This window comes from Lutra lutra, chromosome 7 (assembly GCF_902655055.1).
Source record: "Lutra lutra chromosome 7, mLutLut1.2, whole genome shotgun sequence".
In the NCBI taxonomy this organism is placed as follows: Eukaryota; Metazoa; Chordata; class Mammalia; order Carnivora; family Mustelidae; genus Lutra; species Lutra lutra.
In genome coordinates, this window is record NC_062284.1 from 109,157,067 (window position 1) to 109,177,062 (window position 19,996).

General features: G+C 39.9%; 1 protein-coding gene across 5 annotated transcripts in view; it reads left to right on the forward strand.

Moving 5' to 3' along the window:
- SYT16 (synaptotagmin 16) overlaps positions 1-4,116 on the forward strand; it is a 259,900-nt gene extending 255,784 nt beyond the window's left edge. For 4 of the 5 annotated variants that reach the window (XM_047739296.1, XM_047739294.1, XM_047739298.1 and 1 more), the window contains one exon: positions 79-4,116. In XM_047739296.1, coding sequence (XP_047595252.1) covers positions 79-392 — 314 coding nt within the window. In that variant the 3' untranslated portion in view covers positions 393-4,116. The remainder of the gene's footprint in view (positions 1-78) is intronic. The other variant, XM_047739297.1, reaches the window with a different exon arrangement.
- The last annotated feature ends 15,880 nt before the right edge of the window (positions 4,117-19,996 follow it).

A 19,996-nucleotide genomic window follows, 5' to 3' on the forward strand; every position in this document is an offset into this window, starting at 1 on the left:
ATGTAAATACTATGATGAAACTAGCAACACAGAAAGCTCTGATGTTTTCTCATTTCTGTTGTTTTTTTTTTTCCATAGATACATATGGAAAGCTCTTCCTCTTCAATTCTGTGGGTCAAGAGATGTCCCGCTGTAAGACGTCCATTCGACGTGGTCAGCCCAATCCTGTCTACAAGGAGACCTTTGTTTTCCAGGTGGCCCTCTTTCAGCTCTCTGATGTCACACTGATGATTTCCATTTATAACAGGCGTACTATGAAGCGTAAAGAGATGATCGGTTGGATTGCTCTGGGCCAAAACAGTAGCGGAGAAGAGGAACAAGACCATTGGGAGGAAATGAAGGAAACCAAAGGCCAGCAAATATGCAGATGGCACACCTTGCTCGAATCCTAGTTTTGGCAACAGGATTTGCATGTGACATCTGCCCTGGTGACCAGTGTTTTGACCACTGACACCAACTCAGCACAGGCTGGTAGGCGTTTTAAAGACAGGCTTACAATTAGAGTCTACTAAACACTGGGACATTCTGGGCAGGATCATTTGGGTCTCTCAAAGGTTTGATTTGGATTCAGATATTATAATTAAAAAAAAACCACATACATGGTCAAGTGTACTTTATGGAAAATTAACCGTCGTGGAGAACAGTGATAATGAGTTAATTTGTATTAATAGATTATTGAGTCTGGGTTCAACCTGTGGAATGAAGCTTCTCTTGCTGCCTCTGTTTGCTTAAAGAGTAACCTGAGATCACAAGGGAGCGGTTGAATCTCACTATTTGTAACCAGGTATGTGTATGAATCAGAATTTTGTTAATATGGTGCCAAACCCTCCCCACTATGGAAATGAATCTCATACCAAGGCTCATAAGAGAGTGTAACTGTCATCCATAAGCCCCCTTTTGCATTTTTCTTTCTATGAACGAAACTCTTCATTTATTTACTTAAAAATAAATGTTATAAACTCATACTTATAAAACAAATTTGTATTCATTAAATACCTTTCTTTATCTCGCTTACATATTGTGGTTTCCTGTGAGGTTTGATTAGATGAATCATTCTGAAGGTAAAACAGAGTTGAAAAACACTGTTGAAAGACATCTTGTCTCCTTTTAATATGTAAGATTTCCAACTTGTAATTTTCAAGGTTTTTATGCTACTTTTCTCACGTAATAAATTCTTACAGAATTAAAAGAAACAAAAAAAAAACAAAAAACAAAACCTACTTAAGTCATGGATTTGTTGATTTTCTAAATTGAGAGTTCTCCTTTAGATTGTACTTTTTCTATATTCACTGATATATACTCATAAATATATTTTGAATGTACACTTGCATGTAAACCATATTCTTTTTTATGCAGTTATTTTCCATCACTAGAGCATAGTAAATTATATACAGTATGTCCTTAATAAATGTTGATTTAATTGACTCTTAGAAATGAACATGTTATGATACCTATGAATGAAGAAATATTTTCAGCTTGTATGAAATGACACCAAGTTCTTTCTTTCTTTCTTTTTTTCTTTTTTTTTTTTTTTTTGAGCATTTGAAGTGCCTATAATTGTCATTTTCCATGACATTTGCAGCCGCCTGTATTAGTCACTACTTGCCTTCTGGGCATGTGCCATTCAGAACACTGATCTTGTACGGTGATAAGCATGAAATTGTATCTCTGAATGACTTTTACATATTTGTGCCATGCATGTTTATTTTTCTTTTGCTTACATGTGAGTCCTTAATAATAATTACCTGAAATTGTCAGTGAAAAAAAAAAAAAGTTGGGAAAGGAATGTGTGTCCATCTAACACTGTGCCTAATGTGCAGCTCTTCTGAGCAATTGCTCAGTCACTTATTTTTAGCTTTTATGTTTCATTGTTGACTTTTTGCTGTCTGTGGGAAGAGTGATAGCTAGTGATGGATGTATACAGTTAAAAACACAGAACTCCTCCTCAGCTCTGCATTTGACAGATTGTAGATGTAGGCTGCAACACTTGAAGAACATATTTATTCCTTACTGTGGAGTGTGTAATGGTTATCCTGACAAGAAGAGACTAGGGCACAGGATAATTCTTCTGTGATTTCAAGTACCCAATTTTGAAAGAAATGACTTCCTATGGAAGAATCAGAATTAGCAAAATAAATTAGTATCTTAATTTCTTTTTAGGTCATGGGAGTTTCATCTATAACACTGCTCAGTTATTGGGAATAAGTAATAAAACCATGTTCCTTTGGGTTTTTACCCTACCTTTCTTTGGAAGACCTCAAAGTGCTTTTCCAACATTATATCCATTAACTGCTGAGTGGTCTTTGCAGTGTGGCTGTGTCATTGAGTAGAACTGAGTGCAATTGATTAAGTAGCGGCACAAAGAATTGGCTTTTCACATCCCTTACCCTCTTTATGTGCTTGTGTTTAAAGGGAAGTAGAGCAGCCTTGTTATGCTTTCCTTTATGCAGTAACATAAAAGCAGCATTCACTTTAAAATTTACATTTGAAAAAAAAACCTGCACATATTGTACTGACCATCCTGGATTTTTTTCCCCCTCGTATTTTCCTGCTCTATGTTTTGCTACATCCCTTGTCATATGGCTCCCAGTCATCACCTATGCTCCATTTTCTGCTGCTTTAACCCACCCATTTTTTAGGGTTTTCTGCTGGTACAGTGAAGCTGTCCTTGTGGGTTTGATCTGTTTTCCAGTAGTCTGCTTATGAGACTGTTACAGGAATGTGCAGATTTTAAGGAACAAGATGCCTGAAAAGCATTTTTAATTTTTGTATAAATTTACTATGTTGGTGCTATTCACCACGTAGGATGCATGTACATCTTGAATATACAGCAATCTGAAGCGGACTGTATAAATATAAAATGCTAATGATAAGATACATTAAAATATGAGGCTGAATTTTTTTTTTACATTGATTTGAAATTCTGGTTTAGTAAGATCTTTTGATTTTGTACATTTCAGCTCCCTTTATTTGCTTGGCAACGTCTAGACACAATGCACTCAGCATGTTTTTCTTTTCACTGGAGCTCTTACATCTACATTTGCCTTTTAAGAGAGTTATGAAAGATAATTAGTTGGTTCAGCGGTAAAAAAGCTCCTTTTGCCTATTTTATCTAGCTAATAATTAACATCTCACAGAGACATTTGAAATGGAAGAAGCGCCAGTATTTGTTGCATGAGTAGTTCCTTCCGTGATTTTTCCTAAAGACAGTGCTTTTTAAATAATACTGTAGAGGGTAAATGAAGCACTAGGTTTATGGAAATCTGCTTGGTAGTGTGTCTTCTTTCAGAGCATTAATTTACACTGAATTGAGAAGTGCTGGTTTCGCCAATCACGGTGGTGGCCCTTGTGCTCCCTGCTCCCCTCTGACTATTGTTGAATTTGTAAATGGGCCATTCACCAGGCAGCCAGGCATCTGCCCTTGCTTCTCTCTCCTTCACTGGCTCCCTGTGTGATGCACAGTTGTTTGGGACCCTGTTTTTGCTGATGTAGCATAGCTGTGGAGGGAGGTCTTGCCTCCCTTAACAGTAGAAGGACTTGTACCACTGTTGGATGTATTGCGCTTGGCATCCACCTGTACAAAGTTCAAGAAAGAATCCTAACTGTGACTGCAAGGGGGCAAACAGAATATGCTACTGTGCTCTCATTCCCTCTCAGCACTGGGCCCTCTGCTCCTTCTTCAATGATAGTGGCGGACTGAGCGTGAACGCTGATGTCCTCTGTGGTACAAGATGCTGCAGGGAGAACCTCCCCTCTGCCTACGCAGCATAGGGACTTTCACAGTATTTTACAAATCGTTGGCATCTCTTGGTCAGTCTCGGTGCTCTATATTGTGGTTGTAATAGATGGTCTTATTTGAGAACCAAAATGCCTTTCTTTTCAAGTAACACATCATTTAAGTTGAAACTAACCATCAGGTTATGTGAAAGTGCTCCTCTGATGGCCACTGAGTTTATGAAATTGATGGTTCACAAGGCAGACATTGAGCTGTGGGGCTCCCAAAAGCTGGACTGTCCTGTTGCAGCATATAGAACTTAGTATGTTAAGATCAGAAAAGTGATAGAAGAGGATTATTTGTAGATGACATAAAACCAAATGGAGATACATGCTTTAACAATAAACAGGGCCAAAAATTAGCAAGACAGGAAACAACATGTGTTGGAGAGGATGTGGAGAAAGGGGAACCCTCTTACACTGTTGGTGGGAATGCAAGTTGGTGCAGTCACTTTGGAGAACAGTGTGGAGATTCCTCAAGAAATTAAAAATAGAAATTCCCTATGACCCTGCCATTGCACTACTGGGTATTTACCCCAAAGATACAGATGTAGTGAAAAGAAGGGCCATCTGTACCCCAATGTTTATAGCAGCAATGGCCACGGTCGCCAAACTGTGGAAAGAACCAAAATGCCCTTCAACGGACAAATGGATAAGGAAGATATGGTCCATATACACTATGGAGTATTATGCCTCCCTCAGAAAGGATGAATACCCAACTTTTGTAGCAACATGGACAGGACTGGAAGAGATTATGCTGAGTGAAATAAGTCAAGCAGAGAGAGTCAATTATCATATGGTTTCACTTATTTGTGGAGCATAACAAATAGCATGGAGGACAAGGGGAGATGGAGAGGAGAAGGGAGTTGAGGGAAATTGGAAGGGAAGATGAACCATGAGAGACTATGGACTCTGAAAAACAATCTGAGGGTTTTGAAGGGGTGGGGGGTGGGAGGTTGGGGGAACCAGGTGGTGGGTATTGGAGAGGGCATGGATTGCATGGAGCACTGGGTGTGGTGCAAAAACAATGAATACTGTTACGCTGAAAATAAATTAAAAAAAAAGAAATCTATGAAATATATTACTGTCTTTCCAGAAGCAAAATATATATATATATATATTAAAAAAAAAACAACACAACAATAAACAGGGCCAGAAAACACAATGCAGTGTCTCCTCTTACATTAAGGGAACTGTGGCCAAAGTACATCCTATTCTATTTGATTCACAGCAAGAACAAATGATAGATAATCCTGAAATGACAAAAATATCAAAAATCATTCATTTGTTCCAAAAAGGAAAGCTAGGCAGAACTATTAAAAAACAAACAAACAAACAAGCAAAAACCCAAATCATATAGCATGTGTATAGAAAAGTTAAAGAATAAATAAATATTGCTAGATCCTTTCAGCCTCCACTGGCATATATTCAGGAAGAGTGAAATAACAAACCAAAACACATTTCAGGTTAACTAGCTATTATTTTTTCACAACTTGTAGAATTCTGGAAAATCCTTACTGCTGAGGGAAGTGAGACCCATTTAGTTGGATGAAGTTAGCAAAGGCTACAGGCTTCCTCTGGGTTTGGATGGAACTTCACTAGCTGTGTGGCCTTTAAGAAAATTATTTACCCAGTCTGTGTCCCTGACTCTTCAACTGGAAAATGGAAGTTATACCTACCTCATCAAGTTTTTAAAGGACAATAACAGCATTGAGCCTGACATATAATAAGCATTCAATCCCCCCCCACCATACTCAATCAAGAATAAAGCCTTTAAATTTGTTTCTCTGCCTAGTGGAAATAAGAGTAACATTAGAAAGAGACTATAAACAATTCTTAGATACTTTGAAAAGGGTAGATTCATAAAGCTGGTCTGAATTTTTAAAGAAAAAGAAGGCTTATGGGATAACCTAAAAAGAGATGAGCCTGGTATGTTGAGTCTTAATAAAAACCAAATGAGATATAAGAACCAAATCTTCATCTTTCACCCCCTGAGTTTGGAGGGGATGGAAAACCTTGGTGCTTGTGTACACGTCTTGCTATATCAGACACAAAGCGCTTTTCAACTCCAGCTCTTCTCTACAATTCAGTATGGACAGAGCACCATATACCCATCCAAAGAGTTGGTAAGGTGACACCTTGAATACCTATTTCAACTTTGATATGAAAAAGAAAAAAAATGGTGTGGCGATTTGCTGATACTCATTGAAAGATGGACAATTTTTTAGCCTATGCTTATATATCCATATTATATCTTCTTAGGCAAATTTTCAAAACTGATCTAATGCAGCTATCAAAACTCATCTAACTGTTTAATTGGAAAGTTCTTTTCAGGACCAATTACTAATCAGCGTTTCCCTTAGGAGATCACAATGAAAGGAATTCTATTAGAATTCATACTAACTCCTTTTTGAAAAGGGCTCTAAAGGGTGAATTGTTGATGTAATAGAAAGCATGTTGAGTTGCTCTCAAGTGAGTAAAAGGGAGAGTTTCCTGAGAATTTAGAAGAACTTTTGTGGACATTTGATCTGCAGAAATGGTTGGGAACAAACCACCTCAAGTTTAAGGGTAACCATGTGCCAAGAACCAGTCATGCACTACTTGCTCTTTTAAACTGAATGTGATTCTGGGATGGGGAAGTATGAGCCTACCTTCCCAATATTGCCAGATTGACACAGTGCTGACTCAGGTTCTAGGATTTCTAATTAAGGAGAAATGGAGAAACTGGAGAAGAATCACTTAGCTTAGGGGTTTTATTTTGGGAATAATTCAGCATGTAGGGAAGTTACAGGAGATGGATGGGAGTTCAAAGCTGTAGAGTGATTTCTAGGAACAGTAACCCAGAAAATGAATAACTCTTATTGGGGTATGATTCCTTCTCTTCTTGGTCACGTGGATAGATTCAGAGCTTCCATCTAAATCAAGTCACAAGAGTTTAACTTAAATATAAGAAGAAGGATATAAAGGTTGTTTTGCATTAATTCAAGATGTATTCTTTCGATTTCTTTGGGTGTAGCACCAGGATATTTGGGATAGTACAGGACTTAAAATCTTTTTTTTCTTTTTTTCAACTTTTTGGAGTGGTGTGATTACACATTGAAGCAGTTGAAGCAATTAGTCATCGGGATAAAAACGATGTTTATCAACAGTTGTTCAGTTGATCCAATCATGTGCTGTAAGAAGCAGAGTTCCTTGTTATGGGTTATTGTTGGAAGGAGGCGAGATGTATTGGCTGAATGCATTGGAGAGAGTGTCTAAGAAGCTGGGACCTAGAGTGGGCCTTAGTCATGCTGGAGGGGGACTCATCCAGGGAGAGCACAGAATCATCTTGGGAAAGCTTTTAAGATAGAAGCTTCTGTGTGGAGTGTGGGTTCTGTCTAAAGGAGAAAAGGAGGGCAGCCAGAAAGATAGTCTTTTTAAAGTTCCTTCTAAGTCTAATATTTTGTATATAACCTGCAAACAGAATCAACAATAACAACACTCTAGGCCTGTCCTCTTGCCCTTTGGACATTGATTCCACACTGATCTTTCTCTGCATCATATAAGACTTGTCTGGGGAGTTCCCATTTGGGCTTTGTTTAGGTGACTTTGGGGATGCCTGCAGGCTCTGGGTGAGTTTCCTCTCCTGTGGTGTTTTTGTTTCCCCTGGGTCTCAAAGCAGTATCTTAGACACAGACAATAATCTCCTGTATTTATAGCCACTGTGGAACCTGTAAAACAGCTTGAGCTTGAGGCTTTCTAGAACAAGCTCAGAGGCAGTCATGGAGGCCTGTGGACATGTCCTAGAATAAACCACCCCCAAATGTTGCTACCTGCTCTCCTTTGGTCGCTGATGCTGCCTTAAGCTGTCTCCGTGGGAGTTTTTACTTCAAGCCTTTGAGCAACTATGCTACCTACCAACTCTTCTTTGAGGATGGGAGAAGGCTGCCTGCCCACTGGTACTGCCGTATTTATGTATTATTTCGTCTACTTCATTTTCCCCTCAAAATATCTATTTACTATTTTTTAAATTTTTATACAAAATGTATTCTTTCGAAAGATATTGAGTATATTTATCTCAGGCTCTGGACTAGGGACTGGAGAATGGCAGAGGATTAGAACAGTTTGAGTTCAACAATTGCTTTTATTTCTAAATATTCCATTTTTTTAAAGCTAGATAAACAGTAAGATCTTTTATGGCCCTTTAATTTTTGTCAAATGTATTTCTGTAATGACTTCTTTACTCCCTGTTGAAAGGGAAAAGATTTAAAGAAAGTGGAAGTTATGACTCTGCTTCTGGTTAAGAAATAAATGTACTGATTATCAGTCTATGCTTCCCTTCAAAATAAATGGATATATTTTGCATCGGAGGGAAGAAATACAGCATTCCATTCCAGTAACGAAATGAGTTATAGCTTGAAATAGAGGTTGGATGTTTACTATTTTTCACTTTTATAATTGAACACTGAATAACTTTTATAAAGTAGTAAGTAGGTCAGAGCCTGGAATGCTAGGTGTATACAAACTAATGTGATACAGTTCCTATAAGCTCCATGTTTTACTAGCTGAAAGGCATTGCTACTACCTTTTACTTTTTGAAAGAGTGAACTGGAAACAGCATCTGCTAGGGAAAGGGGTAAGGGTGTGAAACAAAGGATCCCTCCTTAGCGATCCATTTCTTTTGACTAGCATGTGTCTTAGATATTATATATTAAACATATTTGGGACAACCCTATAAAATGGGTAAAGGTCGATGTTTGGAGTGTCCCTTCCTTGTCAGTTGAACCAGCCTCAAACAATCTAACTCTTACTTTCAATTTTATAATAGAAGAAAAGTAGGAGTTTTTCCAATGGATTTATTGTTTATAATTTTTAACTTCATAGAAACTTATCTTAAATATCACCTAAATATGGGGAGGGTATGTGCTATGGTGAGTGCTGTGAAGTGTGTAAACCTGGCGATTCACAGACATTTTTACCCCTGGGGATAAAAATACATTATATGTTTATTAAAAAAATATAAAAAATTTTTAAAAATCACCTAAATATGTCTCAATCCATGATTCCAGGTCAGAATCTCTGATGGCCTAAAAATTCTTACTGAAGAAAGTCTTTTTGTGTTGCCCAGTTGATGGTTCATAATAAAAAAGGTAACAGCCCTTATTTGATGAAGACCTTGATTTGTAGGAAAAGATATTAAAAGGCTGCCACTGAAAACTCTGATTGGTGAGGCAGATGTACACTAAAAGAATGATATTTCCATGCAAGCTATTCTGTATACTATGTTCACATTCTGGGGCCACCACTCTCTCTTAAGAGTTTATCAAGTTCCTTATAGATGACACCTTGAGCAAATCTTACTAATTTTGCCATTTCCCCATGGGCCATGATAATCTTCATTAATTCACAACACCACCAAATTGTATTGTGGTCTTTTTTTTATGCCACCATACTAACCCAGGTGTAGCTCAAAGTCCGTTGTTATGAAAAACAAAATGTTTTCCAGAATTAAAAATTTAATTTTATGGCAGATTTTAAGTTTGTGAATAAGAAGTTAGTGTTTGTATACTTGACAGTCACAAAGACATTTCTATAATAGTATTTTGAAATAAGATCTGACCTCTATTTCCATGGAAAAAGGCATAACGGTCTTTGTGATCTACTTGCTTTTAAAAAAAAATTAATAGACCTTTTTTGAGCAATTTTAGGTTGAGAGCGAATTTGAGTGGAAACTACAGAGTGCCTGTGCACGCCCTGCCCCCATCCTTGCACAGTCTCCCCCACTACGGCACACCCTACCAGAGTGGATACATTTGTTACTGTGACAGGCCTACCCCAGTACATCATTGCCACCCAAATTCCATGTTTTACATTAGGGTTCATTCCTGGGGTTTTACTACCTTAAAATTTTCCTGTGTTCTGCCTATTCATCCCTCCTCTGGCAACCAGTGATTGTTTTATTGTCTCTGTAGCTTTGCTTTTTCCAGAATGTCCTATGGTTGGAATCATACAGTATGTTGTCTTTTCAGATTGGCTGGTTTCATGTAGTAATATGCATTTAACTTTCTTTCCTGTCTTTTCATGGCTTCATAGTTCATTTATTTTTTAGCACTGAATAATAATATCCCATTGTCTGGAAGTACTGGTCTGTTCATTATTTACTTGTATTTTTAGTTCTGATTGCTATTGTTCATTTTGTTAATGTGCATGTTCTCGAGGAAACCAGATGGGTCAATCCATACGATACATCAACTGACACGTAGCGACTTCCAATCTGGCATGAATTTCACCTCCGTGGTATTGGGCTTGTTTCACCTCTGAGGAGAAGATTTGTGGAAAACATGATGTAATTTCACAATTAGAATCTAAGCAGAGAAGGTTCTGAAGGTAATGAGGATAGGATCCCCAAATTTAGCAACTCTGTGGTGTTCTCTGTTGTCGAGCACTGATTTAAATACACATTGATAAAAAGTGCTAATTACGTTATTACTGATTCATGGCAGAAAAGCACCTTCTGTTACTAGTGTGTGTGACTTTACATTGGCCACTGCCTCCAAGAGAAGAGAAGCTCCATGACTGTGTCCTGTCGTAGTCAGTTGTGCAAATGGGTGGCAAGTGGTCTGGAAGCATCTGGAGCACACAAGAGCTCCACATTAGGAACAGGATGACCCGTGCAAATGCAGAGGCTGAATGAACGAGTGGTGAATGTCGGAATAACACTAATAATCCCACTGGGTGAATGGGAAGACCCAACTAAGGATCAATATCTAGGAAACATTCTGACATTTTCATGTGCCCTGACTGCCCTTTGCTTTGTAGCTGCGGCAACCTGTGGGACCGGGTGTTGCTGTGGAGCGGAAAGTGTGGTTGCGGAAAGAGTATCAGACTAGATTAAAATTAATGAGCCTATGTTCTATACCAAGTCTTCCCTTAATGAGCTCTAAAGTGAATGTCAAGTCACAAGTTCTCTAAGTCTTCAATTTTGCATTTGTCAGCTGGGAATAGTAATGCTCATTTTACTTGTTTTCACCACGTTGTGATAAGAATGAGATTCATTCATTCCTTCATTAATACCACAAACACTCAGAGTTCCCACTATGGACAAGGGCCACAGGTATGACCATGTAATAGATGGAAATACCCTTTGCAGAACTGAGAGTGTTTGAAGCCCATGAGATAGTTTCTTATTTTTATTTTAAGGTTAAATCAGCTCTTTATGTCAATATATCAAAGTAATTGACACTTTTAGATCTCTGTCAATCATCGAGCTATATTCGTAGAGTGTCAGTTATTTGACTAAAAGTTACAGTCGGAATAGTCTTTAGCCATTCAGTCTCTGAGAAGCTAGGAATAAAGTATTAGGTTCGGATTCTTCTGTTCAGACATGCAGACCACAGAACAAATTGCAAATCCATCTTTTTGGCAGGATTGCCAATCTTTGAGTTGAATGTGGACCTTTCTTCTTTAGAACAATTTAACTTTGAGTGCAGGGAAAGCATTAAGTTGGATAGCATTTGTTTTCACAAAATAGAATTTGAATACAGTATTTGGAAAGACACTTCCCCCACTAAAAAAGGCCCTTCAATCTATTATATTTCTCTTGGGGAATTAGACTTCTCCAGCTTTCCCCTCCGAAGTGACTTTCCTCACCCACATAATCATTTTCTTCCTAAATACCATTTATCATCTCCCAGGGGAAAAAAAAAATGTAAGGATTTAAAAAAAAAACCATTTTCAAGGTACATCCAAGATTTCATAGCAATATTTGGTGTTCACAGTGCGAGATAAATCTGACTCTCGATTTTTTTTGGTCTTCATATGGCATCCGAAACAGTTGTTCACATTCACACATTTGTGTTTCACCATATGCATACTGTGTGCAGCTCTGTTGTTTTAAAATATTTTATTGGTTTTCCTTTAAATCTCAACTTTTGATGGGTGTCCTTGAAGAACTTGCATGCAAAAAAAAAAAAAGCAAATGTGAATGATTCATTCATTTTGAACATACGTAGCTATTTTGGGGAGATTTTACCCTACATGGAGCACACTGTTCTCAGCAGGGAGTGAAGTTTGTATTTCTGTTCAACTCACAGCTGGATGCTGGAGATGTATTAATATTGTTAGCCTGTGCCTTTTCTATCTCGTGTTTCCTTTAATGAGTTATCTGGAATCAACTGTCCTGAATTTTCGGTGGTTGTGAATGGCGGTCGATAGTTTTATGCTTTTCACTTGTGGGGACAATTTAGCATAATGTGGCTTAAAATCTGGTCTTCCTTTAGATTTAGAAGGCAGAAGAAGGCTTCCGTGGGCAAATTCATTGTTCCAGGGCAGACTTGTTAGTTGTAAGATAGGAGCTGCCCAAACCGGTCCCATTACTTAATGGGCAATTCTAGATCTGGCTGCTGTCATATTTTCTCCTCCAAAGTTTTCTAGCAGAGAAGAAATCCCTGGGTGGTCCAGAATTTCAAGAGAGAAACGAGAAGTATTTTCTCCTCCAAACAGTCGAACTCTCCTATTAGAAACTCCTGAAATCTTCAGAACATTCCATGTAGGTGTCCCCGTGTTCCTCACAGTATGACTTATTGACTTACGATGTCTTCTATTTAAGAGGCATGAATGTATCTCCAGCTGTTACCAAAACAAACAGCTATAGAATGTAATGACCCATCCATTTCTAAAATTACTTCTATTGATGAATAATTAGTGCATAGGAAGAGATTTGGAAATTTTTAAATTGTTAAACTTAAAAACTAGAATACCTTTCTACCTTTTGTAATGTTCATGATTTCATAACTGTGGTTTTAATGTATTACCACTGTACTGTTATGTCTTGTGTTCTAACTGGACAAGCCAGGGAAATATTTACTAATGTTCATACTCTTGGGATAGAAACACCCTTGAAAATATGTTAGAAAATATAAAATTGTTTACCTGTAATAAAAGAATAGGTTTGTGACTAGAAGAATTACTGTTTTTCTTGTACAAATAATGCTTAAAGCAGATGTTCTGTCTTAACAGTGGTGTTGGAAGCATATTTTATGCAGCCTAAAAACTATTTCTGTATTAGATATTTAAATGCATGAGGATAAATTCAAATTGCTTTTTGTTTAAAGCAGAAACATACAAGTATTAGCCCCAGTTTGTACAAAATATCTGCTGCAACTGAACTCAATGATAGTTCAAATCTGAAAATCATTCTAATTTTGTAAAACTGCTGCCACTGGTTTTATCAATAAAGTTTAAGCAGATGGCTTATATGTATACGTGTGAAATTTTTTTATGCTAAAAAAAGATACAGTTTTGCAGCATCAACATGCAAATTTTATGGGTCTGAATGATATTGCTTCTTTTAGTATATACAGAAACCATTAACTCCAAAACCATGCCAACTGCATATATGTATATTAGGGTGATGAGTGTTACATTTATGACCCCTATAATTTACTTTGGTTTTAGGATGCTCAAGGCCTTTATGCTGAACCCATGCATGAATCAATATGGTTCAACTCAAATGTTAAAGTGTGGAATATTGGGTAAGTAAGGAGTTACATATACATAAAGATCACCTGAAATAACTAAATGGCATCTGAGGAGGATTCTGAGAAGGCAAAAATGTCAGTATTCCTGTACAAAAGGGTAGGTATTTGTTCATCAGAGAGACTTTTGTCTGGAGTCCTGGTCCCTCTGTGTATATCCACTTGGAACAGGTTTCCAAGGCTCTGAGGCAGTGAGCTGAAAATACAAGGGCAGAGCTGTCATGGTCAGACCTCCATTGCAGTAAACACACCATTGACATCCCCCAAACAAACAAACAAGTCTCTAGATGTTTCCGGGAAAATCTTTTTATCATCCTTGTATGTTGTATTAGTTGACATAATTAATGCTACTTGTTATAATAAACAACCCTTATTGTCAGTGAGTCTGTGTAAGACGAGTTTATTTCTCACCAAGATTTTTTTTTGCCTATGCAGCTTTCTCTCTTAGCAGCATCTCAGGGACTGAGATGAGGGTCATCCCAGAGTCCTTGGGGCCTCTGAAGGAGTAGATGGCCATGCAAATGGAGGAGGAAGAAAAAGCAGGAGAATCAAAGGTATAGTTAAGGGACCTGTGTTTGAGGCAGTGATCACCACATCTGTCTAAACTCCTTTGATCAGAATGAGTCACATGGGTCCACCTATGGTTAAGAAGGCTGGGGATTGTAGTTTATCTGTATGTACAGGGAAATGAATCCTTTTGGTGGGAAACTCCTACACATGAGCACACACATTTTTTTTTTCCTTTTTAAAAAACTGTCTTATGTCAAATGTTGTAGGAGTGGCAACTATCTAAGGAAAACCTGCTAACCATCAGCTCATTTGTTGTTCAGCTCTTCCTAACTCATGGTGGCTCTGGAGGACTACGGGCTGGCTGAGGATTTTAGTTGTGCACACTAGTCATCCTAGAGCATTTTGACACTGTTCAAGGGCACTTTTGCAAATAGAGATCGCTTGAGCTGACATTTCCAGAGCCACAGGGTAGAGCTTGAGCTCACAGCCCTGAGTATGGAGGAGCATTTTCTACGTGGGTATGTGCACTACATACATATGTAACCTGTTAAAAACACCAAAGCAAGGGGCTCCTGGGTGGCTCAGTGGGTTAAAGCCTCTGCCTTTGGCTCAGGTCATGATCCCAGGGTCCTGGGATCGAGCCCCTCTGCTCAGCAGGGAGCCTGCTTCTTTGCCTGCCTCTCTGCCTACTTGTGATCTCTCTCTCTGTCAAATAAATAGATTAAAAAACAAAACAAGGGGTGCCTGGGTGGCTCAGTGGGTTAAAGCCTCTGCCTTCGGCTCAGGTCATGATCCCAGGGTCCTGGGATCGAGCCCCACGTCGGGCTCTCTGATCAACAGGGAGCCTGCTTCCTCCTCTCTCTCTGCCTGCTTCGCTGTCTACTTGTGATCTCCGTCTGTCAAATAAATAAATAAAATCTTAAAAAAAAAAAAACTAAATTCTTAAAAAAAAAAAAAGCACCAAAGCAAGTCGTATGAAATTGTGAGCAGAAACAGAATATTGCAGATGGAATAGAGTTTTAAAGTAAATCATCTGCAGAACCAAAAACTCGACAAATGATTGTTATTTCTGACATTCCTTCAACAGAGATTTACCCATCTTTAAATGTTAATATAATTCACATGGTCATCCATGACGATGGTTCTTAAAGTTCTTGTAATATTTTAGAAAATATCTTGAGTGACATTTTATCAATGAATCAAATCACAGTATATGTCTTGTAAACTCCATAGTTTCTTTACAGTTTCTCTAGGGTTCTCTGGGGAGATTCAGAGACACGGCTCAAGAGAAACTTTGGGTGACACTTTGGAGCTCTGATTAATTTTAATGTGCATTCTGCTACATAATGGAACACCTCATTCTTTTTAGCAAACAGATAAGGAGGAGGAGACGGATTAGCGTTACATCCGTGTTCGTCTTGAGGAGGGACAAGATTCAAGGGTTGTCTTGAGGTGAGAAGATTACAATTCAGACGGATTCTAAGCTAGACCATATGGTATTTAAATATTTAATTTTAAAATCCAAAATATTTAGTGGAAGATGTGCTCTGATCACTTGCCAGGAGAATTGAAGAATTTATAAAATAGTAACTGCAGACATAAATAGTCCAGTAAAAATTAAACTCATACCTGTGCTCTAGTTCTGGCTTTGCCACCAAGCCATTCTGTGATCTTGAGATTACCCTGACCATTCCATCATGTCTTCCAGCACCTATTACTTTTCCTTGAGGTAGTCCCCAGTGAAGAGGGAATTTGACATTTATTTGGTGAGTTATACTGACAACAGAGAAGGAGGTTTCCTGGTCTCTTCTGATTAACTATACTGTCCATATTGATCAAGTTAGCTAGCTGCTCTCCTAAGAGGTTATTTTTTTGTGTGCTTTTGTTTGTTTGTTTGTTTGTTTTACCTTTAATATTTTGCTCCATAGAGCTAGAGCATGTGATGATAGAGGCTACTTTTTACCTCAGGTAAAGGAGTGTTTCAAGGAAAGATGAAACAAATCAGAGGATCACACTTACTTTGGAGGACACAGAGAGAATACAATTAGGAAAATACATAAAGAACTTTGAAGTAATTTCTCAATGCCTGTAAAATCCAGGTAGAGACTTTTATAAGATGCCTCAGGAAGAAAAAGTAGTTGCTCTATCAATATAATGTCTTCTTAAGGACAGAAAACAATTTTCTATGTAACAAGATTTTCCCCTCTACTTAAAATAAGGACAGCAACTACTGGGCTGCCCTCATGGCTCATGTAAATTCAATAACTTAAGAGCTACATAGCTCAGGTAGAAACAAGGGACCCTGAGCCAGGCAGGGTGACTCCATCCATTCACAAGTGCCCATGATCCCATTTATGTTCCAGGCAGGCCCTGTGTGCTCCAGACTAGAAACAGTGGTAACAAGGAGGAACTAGCCGGAAAGCTGGTGTGATGACAATTGTGAAATGGGACCAGTAGGATGATTTGGGAATGTAACTAGAAGGCTAACCTAGCCAGTGGGACGCTGTGAGGGAAAGCCACTATGAGGAAGCTGTGACATGGAAGCTGAGCAGAAGTAAACCAGGTAAAAGGGAGGCACCATAAGGAAGAAGAAAGAACCTGGACAAAATACCTGAGGCAAGTGAGAACCTTCCTCATTCAACGAAAAGAAAAGCTACATGACTGGACCACCGTTGAGGTGTAACTGACGAAATCATAAGATATTTCAAGTGAACCTGTGATGGTTTGATCTACATTGCTAAAAGATTCCTATAATCAAATTTGTTATTAACAGAAGATTATCAACTTTTTATATCCTCAGGCTAACAAACTGTTAACTCCAAGTTTGGTCAGAGGTGTTAAGCTGGTACTGGGTGCCTGAGGGAACAGCGGCCAATGACATTTGTAGGGCTACTTTGTGTGGCCCCTTCAGCCTTGCAAAATGTCTGCCTTTGCAGGAGTCAACATGACACTGCATGGCAGCCCTGGCCTGGCTCTGAAGACAGCAACTGTTCTTTTTAATTGATTCCCAGTGGTACTCTCTTCCTTCCAGGCCCTGATCTGACCCTACAGGGAACAAGGGAAGTGGTGTATATCTGTCTTCAATGAGATTCCCTCTCTGAGGGATTCCCTCTCTGGCTTGGACAAGCCTCTTCTGCCAGGTTTGTCATTTTATCTTTCTCTAATCTGGCTCACTGGCTACCTGGAGCACTTTGATCTTCTCATCATCCCTCCCCTCCAAGAATGGGGTTGTCATTTTTTTAATTAAAAAACAAACACACACACACACACACACACACACACACACACACACACACACACACAAACATGCCTTGAGTGAGATATCAGAAAAAATTCAATCAATCCTTTGGGTGAATTTATACTCAAGTGTAATCAAAACAGGCATACTTTCTCCAGTTTGTGAGCATGACCTTCTTTGTCAAAAGTACTTTCTGTTTTGTATATCTTAGTTTAAAGAAGCTTACATATTAACCTGGAGTTTTCATTAGCCATTGGATCAAATTAAAGACTTCCCCACACCATAAAGGGAGTATCTGAGCCCACAGGGTCATTTTTCTGAAATCTTTGGCACTGTACTGGCAGAGATAGCCAGTAAAGGGATGAGACTCTGGTCTGATTTTCATCGATTAGCTCGTCCCTCTTCAAAATCTATCAGCTGTGCAAACCTGAACACACAAACAGGAACACGCTGGGGAGGAGAGTCCCAGAAGACAAAAGTTCCTGTAGTCTTCATCCCACAAGTCTCACCCCAGGTCACACACACACTCCTCCCGCTCTCCCATTGCTAGGGTCCTGCCCCAAGGCACAGAGCATCCCAGTGGATCTCAGTGTTGAAAACGCGCTGATCAAATTCTGCTGCTTCCTCAGCCGCTCAGAGTGCCGTCCCACTCCCATTCCTAAACCCTGTCATCCCAGGGGACACCCAGCTACGGCCGGCCTGCAGCGAGTGACCCTGACTGGGCTGGGAGCGGCCCCCATCACACGCCCAGGTCCACGGGAGCAGGGCCCGAAGGCCCGCGCACTGAGCTGCGCCCCTCACCCACCCGCAGCTCCCCAGCTCTCCGGACCCAACTTAGGCGAGGAAAGGACCCTCCTGTTTGGGGCTCTTTGTTCGTTGCCCCTCCTCGTTCCAGTTCTCAAACCTAGCTCCCAGCAGCCCCCGCCGGCGCACCCGACCTGCAGGAAAGTTGCTCCCGAGCTGTGGAGGGGCGTCATTGCCTCCTAGCAACGCTCCTAGCAACCGGGTAACATCTGCTCCCTCTGGTCCAATGCGAGCGGAGAGCAGCTGCGCGCCCGCCTCGCGTTCCGAACCCGGAGCGAGAGGCACTTCAGAGACTGGAGGGACGGACCTGCAGGAGCCAGGGCTGCCCGCCGAGCTGCAGTTGCCGCTGCTGCCGCTGTCGCTGTCGCGCTGCCACCACCGCCGCCGCTGTCAGCGCCCCTCTGAAGAGTGACAGCTCCGCAAAAGCGGGAGGGAGCACCGAGCCCCGCGCCTCTACGAAACAGGTGCATGCGCCGATCTCCCGGTCAGTGGACCCAGCTCGCAAGGTACGTCTGGACTCCTCCAGCAATGTGCCCTCCCCTGAGGCTCAGAAAAGACCCGTTTCGTTGAGGGTGAGGATAGGGACTGTTCTGGGATCCTACTGCGCCCTCAGTGATTGAAAAACAGCCAGGTGGTGGTCCCGAATAACCTGATTTCATTTTTTAAAAATCATGACATTGGTTTCAGAGGATTCCCCTGCCCGTCGTTACTAGGTGTGTGTTTGGAAGTTTTCAGCCCTCCGTGTTTTTCCTTTGACTTTGCTGCCTGTGTGTGGCTAGGAGAGCTGGAAGCAGTAAGCACCCATGGAAAGCCTGTGGTTAAGGCTCAGATGACATCGTGTAGTCTGGACTAATTGAATCAACACGTATGGGGAGCAACAATCTTTTTAGGTCCTGCTCTGGAAAGGGTCCATTTGGCCTGGAGCAGCCGTTCACTGTTACTCAATCTCCTGAAAAGTAACCATAGTAACTCACCTCTCTTTTGATGGGATCCTCCTCATTGGCTGCCTATCTTCCTTTGGAAAGCTCATCTCTCTAAATATAGAAGATGATGAGATCTGTAAGCATACATCCATGTAGAAAAGGTGCAGTTCAGCATGGCCCTTTAAAGAAAACTCTCTTCAAAGAAAAAGTACCATTTGGCTCTTTCAAATCCTGTGAGAAGTTGTGTATCTTAAGGAGAATGATTGAGTTACTGTTTGGAGTTAACTGCTGGATTGTTACTTTAGAGAGAATATTTCTTGAAATTATACAAAATCTGGCATTTAAAAGCAAATTCAGTATATCTGACTCTGATTTTTTTTAGACCAACCTGCTGATGATCTCCCCAAGATAATCTCCCCGTAAATAATTGTTGAAATCAGTTACTCAGTTATTTCCAAATTTCTTAGGATAATTAAGATTCCTTATGCTTAAATTCAATCTGGAGAACACTAAAGTAACTGTGTGTGTTTGAAGGCTTATCTATTTATCTGTCTGGTCCAGAAGAGCCCCACCTCGAGCATCTTCGATAGGGTCCTCCTCCTGTATGCATTCTCCTGACTTGATAACCAGTTCAAGTCAATGCAGTCCTGACTCTTGCGATGTTCTTTGCATCTGTCTCCGTGTTTCAAAACCTCAGATAGCCATTCATGAGCCTGAGGCTGTGAGAAATGCTTGCTGTGCAAAGGGGAACTCTTACCAGATTTTCTGAAGCTGTCCTAGAAATATACTTTTCAGATTGATGCAACTTTACCAGGTAATCACTAGCTTAAAAGAAATTACTGTTTAAATATGTATCCAGAGAAATAAATGCTAATGTAGCCTTACCATAACTTACACAATCAATATAAGGAGTTGTTTATCTACATGGTTGCTGGGTAGAAGTCAATAGAGGTTTTCTGTAGGAAGGACATTTGTGGGCTGGCAGATTTTCCTCTCTGAGACCCATGTGAATAGACTGGGCCAAATTAGGTAGCCTGCCTTGGGGAACATGTCAAGTGGAAGCCCGATAAGCGAACGGGTGCATGTCTGAATGAAGGAAATGAAGAGAATTCTCCAAGTTGCAAAAGGAGACCATGGTGTTTTTCAAAAATTTAATTTGCCTTCGGGCCATGATGATAGAAACTCACGAGTGTGAAGCATCTTAAACCAAACCAAGTTTTCAAGACAGAATA